The following is a 16064-nucleotide window of genomic DNA, read 5'->3' on the forward strand; positions in this document are numbered from 1 at the left end:
AAATGATTTAAGCAAACGTGTAGTCACATGAACAAAACTACAGCAAAATATCATGGGCAAAGATGCTCAGTTGTCAGTGTAGTGATGCATGAAGCGCCGCTTACTCTGGTCTTTTCCAAACTTACTAGTTTTCTGTTGGTCAATTTCTCTCCGAAGTTAACCAAGTGTGTGGGGAGCACGTCCATCACTAAAAATGACCAAACCCTTCAGATTCCTAATGCACCGGCAGGATTTTGCTTTACAAAGGTAAATGTGTTTCACCCATATGCAGAGAGTGTTACAGTCATACTGGTAGCTAAAAGCATTATCAAATGAATCAGTATTTTTAATAAATGCACATGCAAAATGTGTGAATGACAGCCGTTCCACTTCTGCAGAGCGTTTTCTCCTGAGTTCTTCAGGCTCATAATCCATGAGGACCTGCTAATCTGACACACAACTACAACATCTGACAGAATGATTCAGGAACTCTTGCTTCTGATTTATGTAATGCAGGCCATCAGAGCCAAAGATCAATACATTATCAAGCATTAAGCTGCTGTTATTCCGCACGGCGGCCCGTAATGCCTGTAAAGTGGCTTGTTTATTGTGTTGTATTGCGTGACTGGTTCATTGGCGTGACTGGTGCAGTGAGACTCCCACAGAGAGTCCCGTCCTCTTGCCCAGAGCTTCAACAAAGAGCCACAGCTCTTGCTCTAATGGAGCCCCCAGGATCCTCACCTCCAGCTCTCCTCCCGCTGGCAGTGTCCCCTCTGCCCCGGGCTTTATTCAGACCCCTCACGCCTCTTAAAGCACATTACTCATCCTCACAGAGAGCACGAGGCTCTTACAGAAGCCCTTTCTTTGGTGAAATCAAAGGGATGGTGGTGTGGAGACCAATCAAACCAGCAGAATAGCACAATCCTGAAAAGATCGGGATAATCTAGTCATTTTTTTACTCCCATCTGTTGTTGGTGGTGTATCTGAGCACCGGTGCTCCACACCTGACGCGGTGCAGGCGAATGAAGGGTCTCAGTTTGACATGGTAACCTCCTAATGGGTCAGCAGATGGACGGTCTTTAGGTCTGTACGCCTGCAGGTGTGAAGGGTCGACCCTGGCAGCTTGTGCTCAACACACCCACAGCTTAAGAGCTTCCTGAAACTGGATCTGAGCCCCTGAATCTTCTGCATCATGTTTCCTCAGGTCTCTCATTCTGAAAAATACAGCTTCTTTTTGCCATTGATGGTTCCTTGAAGAACGTTAAACAACCATGGAACCTTTACATTTGACAAGATGTTCTTCACATTAAGAAAAAAATGGTTCTTTTCAGAACTTTTCACTGAAAGGTTCTTTAAAGAGCCCATAATGGTTCTTCTATGGCATTCCTATGAAAACCCCAATTTTGCAACACTCTTAAAAATAAAGGCTTTCAAAAAAGTTTTCCAATTCATTCCAGCGACTAACCCTTATTGGGTTCCTCAAAACTTTCAGTGAAGTTTTTTTTTTCTTTGTGTGAAGAACATTTTAATAATATAACTGGATTTTGATCATTTTAATAACTGAAAGGTTGTTTGGGGGACCAGAAATCTGCTTCTGTGGCATCATGCCGAAAACCTCTTTTTGGAACACTGAATTATAACAGTTACATTGTGGTTTGTGGATCTGTGTCAGGTCAACCTGAAGCTAGATTGCAATTCTTCAATGTTATGGTAATGTACTGATGATTTCCAGAGGGATGGTCAATGTCTCCAATAATCAGCCTGAAGGGAAGTGATGTTAAGATTTCCTCCTTTTGTGTTTGCTGAAGTGTTAATGTTGTGAAGGGCTGGGCTTGCAGTCATGAGAGTGTCATCATGCCCCGTGTGATCTTCTAGGCGGTGGTCACACATTGCAGTGATTTCCTGGGGTCAGTGATAGTCATGTGACTTTATCTGCTGTCCATGATATTATAAACTCCCAGAGATTAGGTTATAAGAAGGAGATGTGTGTGGGGATGCAAATGCAATCATTTGCATTTAACTGAACAGTTTAACCTGATCACTAGTAAATGTTTTGGATTTACTTTATGGATTTAAAATTATTTAAAATTAATTTATTTGGCTATAATTTGCATGTCAGTCTTTTCCTTATATAAAGGAAACATCATTTTGGCACACAAACCTCTGCAGTATAAACACTATTATTCAAATGTTTTGGGGCCAGTCAATTTAAAAATGTAATACTTTTATTCAGCAAGAACATTCAATTGCTTAGAAGTGACAATAAAGATATTTATAATGTTACAAAATATTTTTTATTTCAAATAAATGAGGTCATTTTCTTTATTTTATATTTTTCAAGGAATGCTGGAAAAAAAACATGAAACTGGTTTACACAAAAATATTAAACTGGAAAAGAGTTTCAACATTGATAATAATAAGAAAAGGTTTCTTGTGCAGCAAATCATCATATTAGAATGACTTCTGAGGATCATGTGACACTGAAGACTGGAGCAATGATGCTGATAATTCAGCTTTACATTCACAGGAATACATCACTTTTTTTAAAATGATATTTTATAGTTACTTTCTGTGAAAATAAATGAAAATTGAAAATGCAAGATATTTTTCAAGGTCAGATGTAAGATAAGATCAAGGGTCTAAAGTCACCGATAGAGGCCAACTGTTTCAGTTACTATTTTAAAAAATATCAGGCAGCATACCTTGTGAGTACGTCCTGTTCCTTTTCACACATATCTCAAAAATGAAAATGCATGCAAAACTTCGAAACCACATGCATAATTAGAGAAATGTCCTGACATTTGTCACAGTGCAAACATTGTTAGCCACATCGCTGCAAAGCTGTTGCTCTGCTCTGATGTGTTTATTCAAATGCCGTCCACCGGTCCATCATGTGAATCTGAATTCAGCCTCTGTGATCTCAAGCTTGCACCTGCGTCTCATGAAAATCATGACTAAATGAAGAAATCCTGGCCACCTGAAACGCTGCAGTTCCAGTCCCACCGTCAACCCCCACAATAGAGCCCTTTCAAATGACATGCTCCGAGTTACCATGGAAACACTGACCCCTCAGGATCATTTAACCCTTTCAGTCTTAGTTCCTGAATTGAAATGCTCATGGCGTCATCTTCCGCTGTATTTGTAATCTAATATAACACTCATGGAGACTAATAGTTAGAAGATGATTCATGAAGACTGTTAGTCTACCTGTCAATCTGATGCATGCATATTTATTTATTGAACTCACAAATGTCTGATGGGCTTCCTGTTCAATAAACCTAATTTCCCAGCTTAGAGAGTATGATGACTCTCTTTGTTTCTGGGATGGCTGTGTATACTGGACGGATCAGTCTACAGCAGTACCATTTCAGTTTTTTTCTACTTTAAAAAAAAAAATTATTCCGAGTGTTACTTGCATTTGTTGCAATTAGTATGTGATCTGAGCATCTCCATTTAAAAATGTCTGTTATTTTTACATATTCAATTGAGTGGATTTTCTGCGGGTCTTATTGAAATATTGTGGTTTTTAAATCTTTTTATAGCTTGCAGCAAATATCACATGCTTTCAATTTGTATTTCTATCTGCGGTTTAGATACTGAAGCTCCTTCTTTGTACAGCGTAGTGTCCGTTCAGTTACATTTTTAGGCTCTTTGCACTTCAGTAGCAGTTTGCAAACTGCTGCTCCAGCAATAACACTGAACAAAAGCCTCATTGGTGGAACGGCCAACAGCTTAAAAAAATTTGATGGAGTTGCGATCTCAGGAGAAAACTAATTTCTCTCATTGATTCTGCTGCAGCAGAGGTAACCTTTCCAAAACTCTGGGAGCTGCGCTCATACTTCACCAAATCCTGCTCAAGCTTAATGACAATTACCATATCACTTCACAAGAAGAAAAGGATGTTGATCGTTGATTTGCCACTTAAAGAGAACTAATGTTTCTAGAGGTTTCTTTTCTAGAATTAAAAACAATTCACTGACAAGAGTTTCATATTCAAACCATATTTATTTCCAGATTTCATTTGTACCCATGGCACATGAGGAAACATAACCATAATATCAAAACAATATAAAAAGTCATTTGTAAAGACTTTACAAAGTATAATGTGGAATGTCTTTTCCCCCCAATAATAAGGCACAGTCATTATCATTCCCTTAGCAATGGGAGATCATTATCATGTGAAATGATAGCTCTATTCTTAAATAAAAAGTTCAGCTCAGAGGGACTCGGTTATATTGACGCACACCTAAAAACCAATTAAGCACCAGTTTAACCTTAGGTTTAAAACTTTAAGCAATCCTGTGTGGTGTTATGGTCTTAATTTGGGTTTTTTGTCTGAGGTGTAATGTGTATAAAGGAATGAGGTTTATGATAATGTCTGTGCCTACTCAAAAACAACAACAAAAATGTAAGTTACTTTTCCAGATTAGAACACTGCACGAGTCCAGTGAACCCAGACCCACCATTCCTTTGAGAAATTGTCCAGTTTAAAGGGGAAAAGTGGTTTCATTTAGCATAAACACTGTGTTGAACCTGCAACAACATGCCTCACGTCAGTATCTTCACGCTCAATGTACCGATGACATCACTTTCCAGTTGCAGAAAACTATTTCCACTTTAATATCTATACTTTTTTTCCCGCCCATTTGCAATTTAAAGCGTAACCCTAATTGTGAGATGAGGGACTGTACGGTACCAATCCAGTTCTCTTGGTTTTCCTCTTTTTAAACATTAAAATTAATTCTAATGGCACAGATCGTTTGGCAGTACATGAAGCACTGCGGTACTTCAAACACCAAAACAAAACAAAAAACAGTTGAGCTCCTCGCCTTTTCAGTGGCCCGAGAGCTTCCTTCATAACTCTGTCAAGTGTACGGAAAGAAAAAAAAACCGAAACATTCATACATTAACCTGTAAATATTGCCTTAGTCCTCGGGTCATGAGGGTAGGTACTAATGACTGGCAATACAGTGGGAAGCATTACATCATCAATAGCTCAATATCAATAATAACATTTTGCTATGTGTTAATATTAAGAGTGCGATACAGGACTGTGCAAAGACTAGGAAGAGGGATCACGCTACAATCCGGTACATCAAAATCCTGTGGCTCAACGTGTGGCGCTGCGATTGCCAAGCATAGTCGATCTTCCAGAGACTGAAGCGACTTGTGGATTAGTATGACAGATTAAGAGATGACATTAGATGTGCTAAACCACAAAACAGAAATTTGGATGCCAGTTTAGTCCCAGAAGTCCCAGTTTTGGCCACTTGTCATCAATGAAAACCGCACAACACAGCAGTAATGCTGTGGCACACAAACCCTGAAGTATTTAGACAGAATCGAGTATACGTGACTAGAAGCAAGACCCTTCACCTTTGGGTTTCTCTCTGCTATTGGCCTGTGTGCTCACTCGTATTCAAAAACCATATTCAAAATGCATAACAGAAAGGGAAAGACTGGAAAGAAAAAGCCACAGTGGTTACGCAAGTGTTTTTAGTACTCCCACAAAGTGGAGGTGTCCAGATCGTCGGCGTTGGCCTTCAGAACACCTGCGTGATCGCCCTTCAGATACTTCCCCTCAGTTGACTTGATAGCCACTTTGTTGTAGTCGCAAAACTCGAGGAAGAAGTCCACCGGGGTGTCGCTACTGCTGAGCACATTCGACTCACTGCCCACCATCCAGTATTTCCCTGTGGAGTCTGAGAGAAGAAACCTGTTAAAACCTGGCTTTTTTTTGTCTTTCCAAAGAGATAGTCTAAATTAACAACAAACCTCGCAAGCTATAGGCTCCATCTCTGAACTCCAGCCCAAAGACATCATATGAGGAGCGGTTGGAGTCCAGGGTGCCGGTCACCTTCCTGCAGCCAATGAAGCCATGCTCCCCTCTCAGCACGATGAGGGGCCTATTGATGAGCTTCATCAGGAACTCCTCGGTCTCACCTGAAAAAACAAGCTTCTAAATTAAGATTGTGCTATTGAAGTGCTCCACTTAACATCCATCTCTCAACACGTTTACTAAATCACTGGAGAATTTCCAAACAAGAGGTTGAACCAGAGGAAACCATGCTACACCCACCTGCTGTGTCAATAGTGGCAGCCAGCTGTCCGTTCTTTTTGGCAGCCACATATTTTCCATTGTTGGCACGCAGGGTTATCTTCTTCCCACGCCACTCAATGTCAAAGTAGCAGTTAGCAGACCTGGTTGTTGTAGAGATTATACATTAAATTCTAAAATATAAAAGATACTCCAAAATGATACTCCCATCAGCAAAACGATTATCAAAAATTTAGTGCTTAGAGATTTATTTTAACTGATTGCAAGATACCCTTTACAATCTAAATTATATGAATGTTGTATAATTAATGCAAGACGTAAAAAAATAGACCCACCAACAGGCATAAATTGTTTAGTCTAAAGACTGTTAGTATGAAAAGACTGACAATAATGGCATGTTCCTGTGATTCACACTCACTTTGTAGAGGCAGTGCACTGAAGGCCACCATTAGCTGTGAGGGTCCAGTATTTGCCAGTGCAGGTCCTGAAGGCACACTGCTTCGTGTCCTTACTGATTTCCATCTGGAAAGTCTCCTGGTCACCTTCTTCATCCTGGTTGGCCGAGAGGTCCATGCCTGTCAAACACAAAAACACGGCATACTGTAAACCACATTATAACCACCACCAATCCCCTGTGAGCACACAACACATCTTAGATCTGGATCAGCCATGCGGAGTGAGCAGAGAGCTCGGCAGATTTAGGGATGCTGATCTTTGAGATTACTTGACTAAAGAGTGTTGAATGCTATCGACTATTACCCTGGCAATTGCTTTGGCCTCCACACACACACACACACACAGAGTTAATCCCCTTAAGAATTTTGACTGTCATATATGCCAGGATGCTTAGTGGGAGGCTTCAGGACAACAATAGTCAATGCATCCGGTGAGTAGTTTAGATTCATGGATTAGAATCAAGCTCAGTGAAAGACCAGACCACCAGTCCTCTACTGCAGGAAATGTAATTAAACTCCATTGTGTGCATTTACACACACAGTCATCAGATACATTTAGCATTTACGGTCTTTGTAGAGGAAAACAGAAGACCGGTTCTTGAACAGAAATATTAAAGCTACATGAAGACAAAAATCTACGAGATGAAGGTACAGCTAGAATTTTTATGAACATTTACTCTGAGAATGAATGCTACAAAGTTTGGTCGGAGAAATCAAGACTCTTTCAAACATGCATGGTCAAACACGTCATCTGTATTTTTAATCGGTGATTCACCATGATTGCTTACATGTTCCAGTTTCACCAAGCTAGTAATACAGCTATAGAAAATTGTGTATTAGCACTGCTGCGGCCTGGCCTCTGGAAGGCAGATTGAGTTTCCCCAAAAAAATGCGTGCCTGAATGAGCAAGGAAAATAAATGGCCAAGATGAGAAACACATGGCTGCAAATGGAAGATCTGCAAAAGAGAATGACTAAGACGCCCGGAGACTTGCTCTAAATCAGTCTCAGGCATGACAAGAGGGGGAAAAAAAAATCCCCTCAATCATTCTAGGGAGGTATGCATCCTCACCCGACATTTAAATGGTTTGGGAGGTGTTAAGACACCAGCAGACACACCCCCAACCCCCATCGCTCGACTGCGAATGGTTGATCCACACGACAACTGCAGGGCTTCATTTCCCCAGTGAATAGCCTTTAACCTTAGAAGCACAATATTGTAGGAATATACATTTTGGATATTTTAAGTCAATTTCATAATGATAGTGATCTGCCAAACACTCAGCCATCAGGGTCAAGCAGCTGCAATCATATAGCAGCACAGACAAATAATCCCCAAATGAATACAAAATATAATGCAAGACACTGTTGGAAAACCATATAAGCATTTACGCAATGACATACATCCGATGTCCTTGCCACAAAGGAAGGAAGAGCAGGCAAGCGAGCAGGGAGACTCATAATCTTTTAAAGCAGATATTTAAGCGAGTGTACATCAGTGTTTGTTGTGCGTGCTGAAATGGCTAAACTTGTGCATAGCGAGGCTCCATTGTTCTGCGTGCTGGGCTGCCCAAATACTCTCAGCAGCTGGGCTGAATGGTGAGCTGGGGCCCAGAGCATGCGGTCTTTGTTCTCCTTCTACCCTCAGCACACGTCTGAAATCTCGACCCCCTCACTAATTCTCTCAAAGGAACATGACACAAACATTGAGCCATATTCTCTAAGGATTGTATCCCTGAAGGCAAATATTTGATCTAGGCAAGCATGAGCATTGGTGAAGTCTCTATGTTGTAAGATGCTGTGCATCATAATTAAGTCCAGATCACTGTAAGCAAATGGCATGAACTGCTTTTTAAGGGTAGATGCAATCTTGCACTACCACAAGGCTAAATGAATCACAAACATAAAAGAAGTAAAGTCTAGGAAACAAAGGCCATATAGAAGAATCATGACCTGCAGAGACCACGTGCCTCTTGGCACAGGCCCAACACACTGGCACTGTCCTGCCTCATACAGCAATACTGGTAAAACAGAGCTGGGATTGCCAAGCAAAGCCCAGACATCCTCACGTAATGATGCCATTTATATCTTTCAATTAAATTTTATTCAATTTAGCAGTTATTAAAACAAAGCAGATCATCTCGTTTCATTTTCAGCAGTAATAGGGCAGCAAAGCTGTAATGGCGACACTGAAAAGCACAATATTTCACCAATACAGCGTTAAGCACTGTATAATTTAATCTATTATTTCAGTCTGGCAGTCTCAGGTCAATTCTTCTGGGTGTTTACAGTAATGATTGCCTTCACTCTCAACTTAATTACAGCACACTGGCCTCTCCAAACTACAGCCGTTATGGAATTTACAGAAGAATGATTGAGCAAAGCTGCAGACAAGGGCTTGAGCATCGATTTCATTCTCAGCTAACAGATTTCAATTGTGACAATAAACCAGAGCACTGTAACCCATAGTAAAAAAAAAAAAAAACATAATAATAATAATAAAAGCAAAATTGAGATATCACTTGCAAACATTTGCAAGTAGACCGAATTTCAGGATCTTCAAAGTGAAGCATATGTTTTTTTTCTCTCTTTTCCCGCATTTGCACTGATCCACCCCTGGGCTCTGCCCATTTCCCCACAACCACAAGAAAAGGAAAATAGCGGAATACCTATAATTAAGAATGCGCTGTAGATAATTATGTAGGATTTACAGGAACCCAACCCTGACTGATGTACTCTTGCATAAACGAGCACACATGTAACTGACAATAAATAAAGCAGCATCGTTTACCTTGCCTGGTGGACACATTCCTGTCGTTGCCAGCGGTGAGGACCACTTGAGGGTGGCTCTGCTCCAGAACAAAAAGCTCGTCTTTGCCAACCTTCGAGCTCTTGCCGGACTTCATGGTTCCACTGGGACCAGAGGGAGCCAGGTACTTCCCAGTACAGTCTCTGAAGGCAACCTTCCCAGACCTGAACTCCAGCGTGTACCCCGTGTTCTTGTCAGGGTTTGGGGACAGGCTTCCGTCGTTCTTCAGGAACTGGTTGTCGGATGTCTGTAAGTGGTACCTCTGGTCCTGGAAGACCAAGGTGATGAGGGAATCGACGCCCCATGGAACGTCTCGGTCAATGGCGATCTCGCTCTGCTCGGAGCTCAGGTGCGCGTATCTTTTTCTTGTGACGCTGAAGATGTTGACCTGGGGGTGCATGGCAATGTGCACGCTCCATTTCTCTGCGATGGAGATGGTCTGAGCGAAGCAGGTGATTCTGTCCTCGGTGCCGCCCAGGTAGCGCTTGTGAGGCTCAGACTGCAGCGACCAGCGCCCATCATCATGTGCAGTGATCACGAACCGACAGTCCTCGCTCGGGGTCTCGCTGTCACCCGTCACGTTGCCGTCCTTGTCAGCCGCGATGTATCTCCCCAGATGGCTCTTCAGGTAGAAGGTGCTCGAGTCGTCGCCGTTCTGCTCCAAGGTCCAGATCTGTTTCTTCTTCATGCTGGTGGCTGATGCATTGATCTTGAAGCCGAACGTTTCAGCTGTGAGGTATTTGTTCCCACAGTTGATCAGTCCGAATTGGATCTGGAGCATGTCGCTGGTTCCGTTTGCACTCATGATTCTTCTCGGCCTTGCTGGAATGGGTTCTGCTGGTGCACCGTGGATGATGTTGACGGGTCTCTTTGTTTGAAGGAGCGAGCGTGCGCGCGCCTCTCTCTCTCTGCAGCCTCACATCGCGAGCGCACAGACACAGCTGTAGCTTTTATACAGATGAGTGATGTCACGCGCGCCGTCCCGCCTTCCTTCATCCCTCTCTCACAGCCCAAAATGAGTTGGTAAAACACAGAATTGGATAATATTCTCACTAGTAAAATATATTATATTGCGTAAAATAGACGCGAGCATCCTAGCACGTTGGAGAGATGTCGAACAATATTTGGCAGAGATACAACTATTTAAATATCTGGAATCTGAGGGTAAAAAAAATAATAATTTAAATCGCCTATAAAGTTGTCAAAATGAAGGCCTTAGCAATGCATATAACTAACCAAAAATTCAGTTTTGTTATATTTACTGTAGGAAATTTACAAAATATCTTAATGGAACATGATCTTTACTTAATGCTCTAATGATTTTTGCCATAAAAGAAAAAAAATCTAATTTTGACCCATACAATGTATCACCGGCTATTGCTTCAAATATACCCTTGCTTCTTGGTTTTGTGCTCCAGGGTCACATATCTTTTGTTCACAGAAAAAAAATCTTGGCAATACATGAAGGTGAGTAAATGATGACAAAGCAGTAAGTATGGTGTAAAAAAAAAGTAGGCCTATTATAAAATTGCTCAATTTTAAGGAAATAAGAATAGACGGCAAATAACATAATATAACAGATCTTGGTATCTGGGTTACATAAATGTACGCTGCATGATGAGTCTCTCAACAGTTGTTTTACTTCAGGACAAATGCCACTTCGCCGGCCAGAGAGAGGATGAGGAAACACAATGCAGTGTTTATTCTGCACAAAGATATATTCACAGGCTGCACATGTTGGTCAGTGGGTTCAGGAAGGTCTAGTCAAATAAACAGCAGCTTCATCCAAATACCACTGGCACCGTTTCAACAGCAGCACACAGGCATGAGAAAATGATGCAGGACAAACATTCCACAGTGTTTGTCTGTCTTTGTAGTTACTATGATTCTTACATATGACTTATAAATCACATATTCCTTAAAAATGCTTGAAATGTCTTTACTGACATATATTTATTACAGGAAATGTGCAAAACGCCTTAGTATAAATACACAAGCACATTAGAGCTTTTTGGAAAAATAATCTATAGGTATTTCATTAAAACTATTTTCATTTAAAAGGGCAAATGCTTATGTAAGATTATTTAATAAAACAAATGCATTCTGTGTAGAGTAACCGGATCAGACTACGAGCCACCAGTTTCATTTGCATGTCAGATTAGATATTTATCACGTAGCCCATATTGTTAGGAGGTGAATATAAGGGTGTTTCAAGGGGATTTTCCAAAACAACATACAATATGTATAGTTATTTATGCTTATTCATCTTGAGCAGTTTAAAGTATAAACAAACCAAAAAAAAAAAAACCAAAAAAAAAAAAAAAAAAAAAAAAAAAAAATATATATATATATATATATATATATATATATATATATATATATATATATATATATATATATATATATATATATATATATATATATATATATATATATATATATACATACATACATATGACAGTACATATGAAAAGTTAAGTAGTGTATTCTGGTGTATAATTATGATAAAGTTTTGCAGAAAGAGATTTAATGTATCAGTGAGATGTTTTTATGTTTTATTGCATAACGATTTTTGTTATTTGTATTAATATTACTGAAACATTTTAGTGGTTTGTGTAAAAACAAATATTCCTATAAAAAATGTACACTTCAAATACCTGGATAATGCGCTTAACTGACTAACTAACTAATAATTCACAAACTAACTAAATAAATAGAATTGCACAATGTTGAACTCATGCTTTCAACTGCAGTAGCTTTATTGAGTATCAGAAGGATATCAGGTTTCGATGCTGGATGACAAAATAATCTTATGAAACATATACACTAGAGAGCTGAGAACACACACCACAGTGCATAGTAAAAGTGCACAGGATATATAGTATATCATTTGGGACACAACTAGAGAGAGAAAGGAAGAGAGATGAAATCCTTAGCTTCCAGTCAACTACAATTTAGCCCCATTACTTATCTGGGATGATTAACAAGCTGAGAATGGCCATCTACTTTACACAAATGTAAAAGGAAACGGCCATTTAGCAAAGCCATCTCCCTTTTTGATCCTAATGCATAATGGAAGACAGTTGTGGCACTTGTCTGGGCTGATGTTTGCCTTTAGAGATTAAGTGTAAATCACTGCATGTCTGCCACACAGAATTTCACCGCAATCCTTTAAAAATAGTGAGGTTAAAGCTACACCCATATTGCTGGATTCTGAATAGGTGGGGATCTATCTGCCTTTCTGAAAGATATCTTTGTTAACAGTGTGAAGCCAGAGCAGTTGCCATGGAGATGGTACTCCAATCTGCTGTGCTAAAATAAACCAAGGTCTGCAGTGTTAGCCCAATGAAAGCTGATCACAGCAAAACAGACGCAAGAGGACTTTCAGACACAAAATCTGTAGAAAGCAACCGGATAATGGTCTCATTGTGCTTATTAAAGCTATTATTAAATGGACAGTTCACCCAAAAAAAAAAAAAAAAATGCTTAAAATGTACCCTCTGGCTATCCAAGATGTAAATGAGCTTGTTTCTTCATCAGAACAGATTTGAAAAAATGTGGCATCACATCTCTTGTTCACCAGGGGATCCTCTGCAGTGAATGGGTGCAAAATATGAAATATGCACGGATCGAGTACTGTTTAAAACTATAAAGAAAATAGTCCAAAGAAGTATGCTGGGGGGTTTTGTTGTAAGAGGACACCAGGGAATTGATTTTCTTTTTATGGATAATGGATTAATATTTTGGCCAGAAATGGTGGTTTCAAGTTAAATCCCATTAATGATGGATTTGTTTCTTACAACCATGCAGCTGATAGACTGGACTTGTTTGGATTATTGTGATGTTTTTATCAGCTGTTTGGACTCTCATTCTGACGGCACCCATTCACTGCAGAGGATCTACTGGTGAGCAAGTGATGAAATGCTAAATTACTCCAAATCCAAACCTAACCTAACCCTAACCCTAACTCCAAACTCATCTATATGGCGTGATGGAGATACATTTTTAGCAAATTTTGATTTTTGAGTGAACTATTTCTTTAATAAAAGCCTCAATAAGCACACTCAGAAAGACAAATATATCAAGTAAGTGTGGCCCGGCTGTGTATAATGTTCTGTCTGTTCCAAACAGAGTCTTTTGTGTGCTGAGATTGTGTTTCTGAGAGAGGATAGTGGGGTGGACATGAGCTGGCAGCGGCTGGTGATGAGAGGCTGACTTTGCAGATGCCTGAAGCCATGCAGCATAGCAACAGCACACAAACCCCTGTGTGGCCGAACGCTCGGTCACTCTCTCTCCAAACAGCAGATGTGCACATGGAAAACTTTAGAAACATTTTGTATCGCCTCTCTTTCATTTGAAGAATACGAGGAAAGGTGCAGTGGCCAGCGTTTTAATGCTGTCCTGCAGTACTGCGTCAGCATGTGACCTGGCAGCGGTCTGAGCAGATGCAGACTCCTCCAGCGCCCACATCCTTGACACGCACAACCCTCTGGAGCCAAGCCAATCGGACAGAGCTGCTGACAGACACAGCCTCGTGTAGCCCCTCCCTCGAAGTGTGAGTCCATCGGAGTCTGCATTACAGAGCTTCTTTGTTTTCACCATGATGAGTAATTTCTAATTTCAGCAGCACATTTACCTCCCGGGCACTAGAGACTTCACTAGTCGACAAAATAAGCAAAACAGTTGTTACTGTGCAAATGCTGCTGCTGCTGCCAGTTTTGTACTTTGCATGTGGTCCTAGACATCCACAACAATGGTGATTATGTTACAATAAACACACCATACAAGGGCTTTGAAGGACTTCTGTGTTGGACAAATGTTCCTTTATAACTCAACATGAAACATTAGTCAAACCTGCTGTTCACACATTTGAACATTAAGGTCTGGTCAACATTAAGCACAAAGTTTGTTCTAATTTTAAACAGCTAAAATATGTGTATTGATATATCACATATTTTATCATTTGAAAACTAAAAGATTTGTTTTGCTAGAAAAGTGTGTGTGCTCTCTTCCCTTATGTAAAAAACACACACACACACACACACACACACACACACACACACACAAAATAAATTGTAGTGTACTTCAAATCTTAAAAGTATATTTTGCAGATATAATATTAATGAAACAAAAGGCAACTTAAGTGTACTTAAATGTTTCTTAACACAATCAATTACAAATATTACAAATATATTTAAATATGACATACAAGTTTCAATAGAAAATACAGTAAAGTATATTTTAGTTTACCAATAATGCTTGTATATTCAGCAGTACACCTTTACCATATTTCAAAGACAATAGAATTATGAAATTACATATAATGTACATAAAGTCCTACTTAATTCAGGCAAAATGCACCCTGAAGCTATTTGCATGGAATATAAGTTTAAACTATAATACATTTTCAGTTAATTGCACTTATTTCCGTAGCTGTGTTCTTCTTTTTAACATGGGTTTACTAAAGACAAATGCCACTTGGTTTGATATTTTGGAAATTGTTTTTTTGGAAATTTTTAATTGTGCCTAAAATGTCCAAATATGTCTGTGTTTACTGTATATCTCTTTACATGCAACATGCATTAAAAGCGACATTGTCCTGAAACATGACGTGTACTGCGGCTCTTTGTTGCACGTCAGCCTCTGGCTCAATAGCTCTTATTTTTGGACACCAAACCACAGTGGAAGAATCCAAGAGGATGTTAAGGGATATTTCCTGCATGGGCGTATGTTTCTGCCACACTTCCTCTTAACTCTGTTGAGGTGATATAGCAAGGCAAATCAGACAGAAACACATCAAAAGGTCACTGACCCAAATGTGGTGTCCTCCTCTCAGCTGACTAAGCAATGACTGTCCTGTATCCCACAGATCTGAACTGATAGCAGCCACTTATCTGTGGAAAGTTTGCACTGACTCACTGACCTACATGCAGTTCAGTGAGATGCTCATAGTGGGTTAGGCACTGAGTGCAACCGGCTCACACCTATACAACATGATGATCTGGCACAGACAAACCGGATACATCAAGCTAGTGCTAGTTGTGGTTTTATAATTTGTACAAAACTTAGATGTTTAGATGTTTTTGCATTTCTATTCACCATTAAGAGCTAAGGGGCTTAGAAGAGGGCCAGATTTGTGCCATGCACAAATTAATAAAAGGAGCCTCCTTCCCAAAGGAAATTATGTTCTTACAGAACTGAAACAGGAAATTAAATTAATATTGTTCCTTCATTATTAAGAGACCTGACATACCAAAGGGGCCATATATACTATCCTTCTTGTTACATAGCTATTCCCAAATAAATAATCTGAATAACTTGGAGTTATTTTTTTATGTGAGAAAACAGAGTGAAAGTGAAAGTCTTGACATTTGCCAAGTATGGTAACCCATATTCAGAATTTAACCCATCCAAGTGCACACACACACACACACACACACACACACACACACAGCAGTGAGAAGTGAACACACCGTGAACACACAGCCAGAGCAGTGGCCAGCTATATATCCAGCTCCTGGGGAGCAACTGGGGGTTGAATATTAATTTCATTTATGTGAAAATGTTTAACTCTAAGTAAAGTAAATCTCATCTGCAGTACCATTTTCTGATGACTATTCCACATGCTGGATGTGGAATGACACTGTTTTGGGCAGAGGGAGTCCAGGTATGGGGTGAGGGGAACAGAGAGAGAGCAAGGGTAACCTTCACTGCCTCCTCCCAAATCTACTTTAGTTCATTATATGCCTTTTTTAAATCTTGCA

At 39.9% G+C, this 16064-nt stretch overlaps 1 protein-coding gene across 1 annotated transcript; it reads right to left on the bottom strand.

The window, feature by feature from the left end:
• Positions 1-3964: 3964 nt before the first annotated feature.
• LOC113078089 (fascin-like) lies at positions 3965-10240 on the bottom strand. Its single transcript, XM_026250384.1, has 5 exons — positions 9283-10240; positions 6456-6612; positions 6059-6180; positions 5755-5922; positions 3965-5681 (listed from the first exon to the last, which is right to left on the bottom strand). The coding sequence occupies exons 1-5, from the start codon at positions 10103-10105 to the stop codon at positions 5476-5478; spliced, it is 1476 nt and encodes a 491-aa protein (XP_026106169.1). The 5' UTR covers positions 10106-10240; the 3' UTR covers positions 3965-5475.
• Positions 10241-16064: the final 5824 nt, after the last annotated feature.

Source organism: Carassius auratus, unplaced genomic scaffold (genome assembly GCF_003368295.1).
Source record: "Carassius auratus strain Wakin unplaced genomic scaffold, ASM336829v1 scaf_tig00024173, whole genome shotgun sequence".
NCBI classification, from domain to species: domain Eukaryota; kingdom Metazoa; phylum Chordata; class Actinopteri; order Cypriniformes; family Cyprinidae; genus Carassius; species Carassius auratus.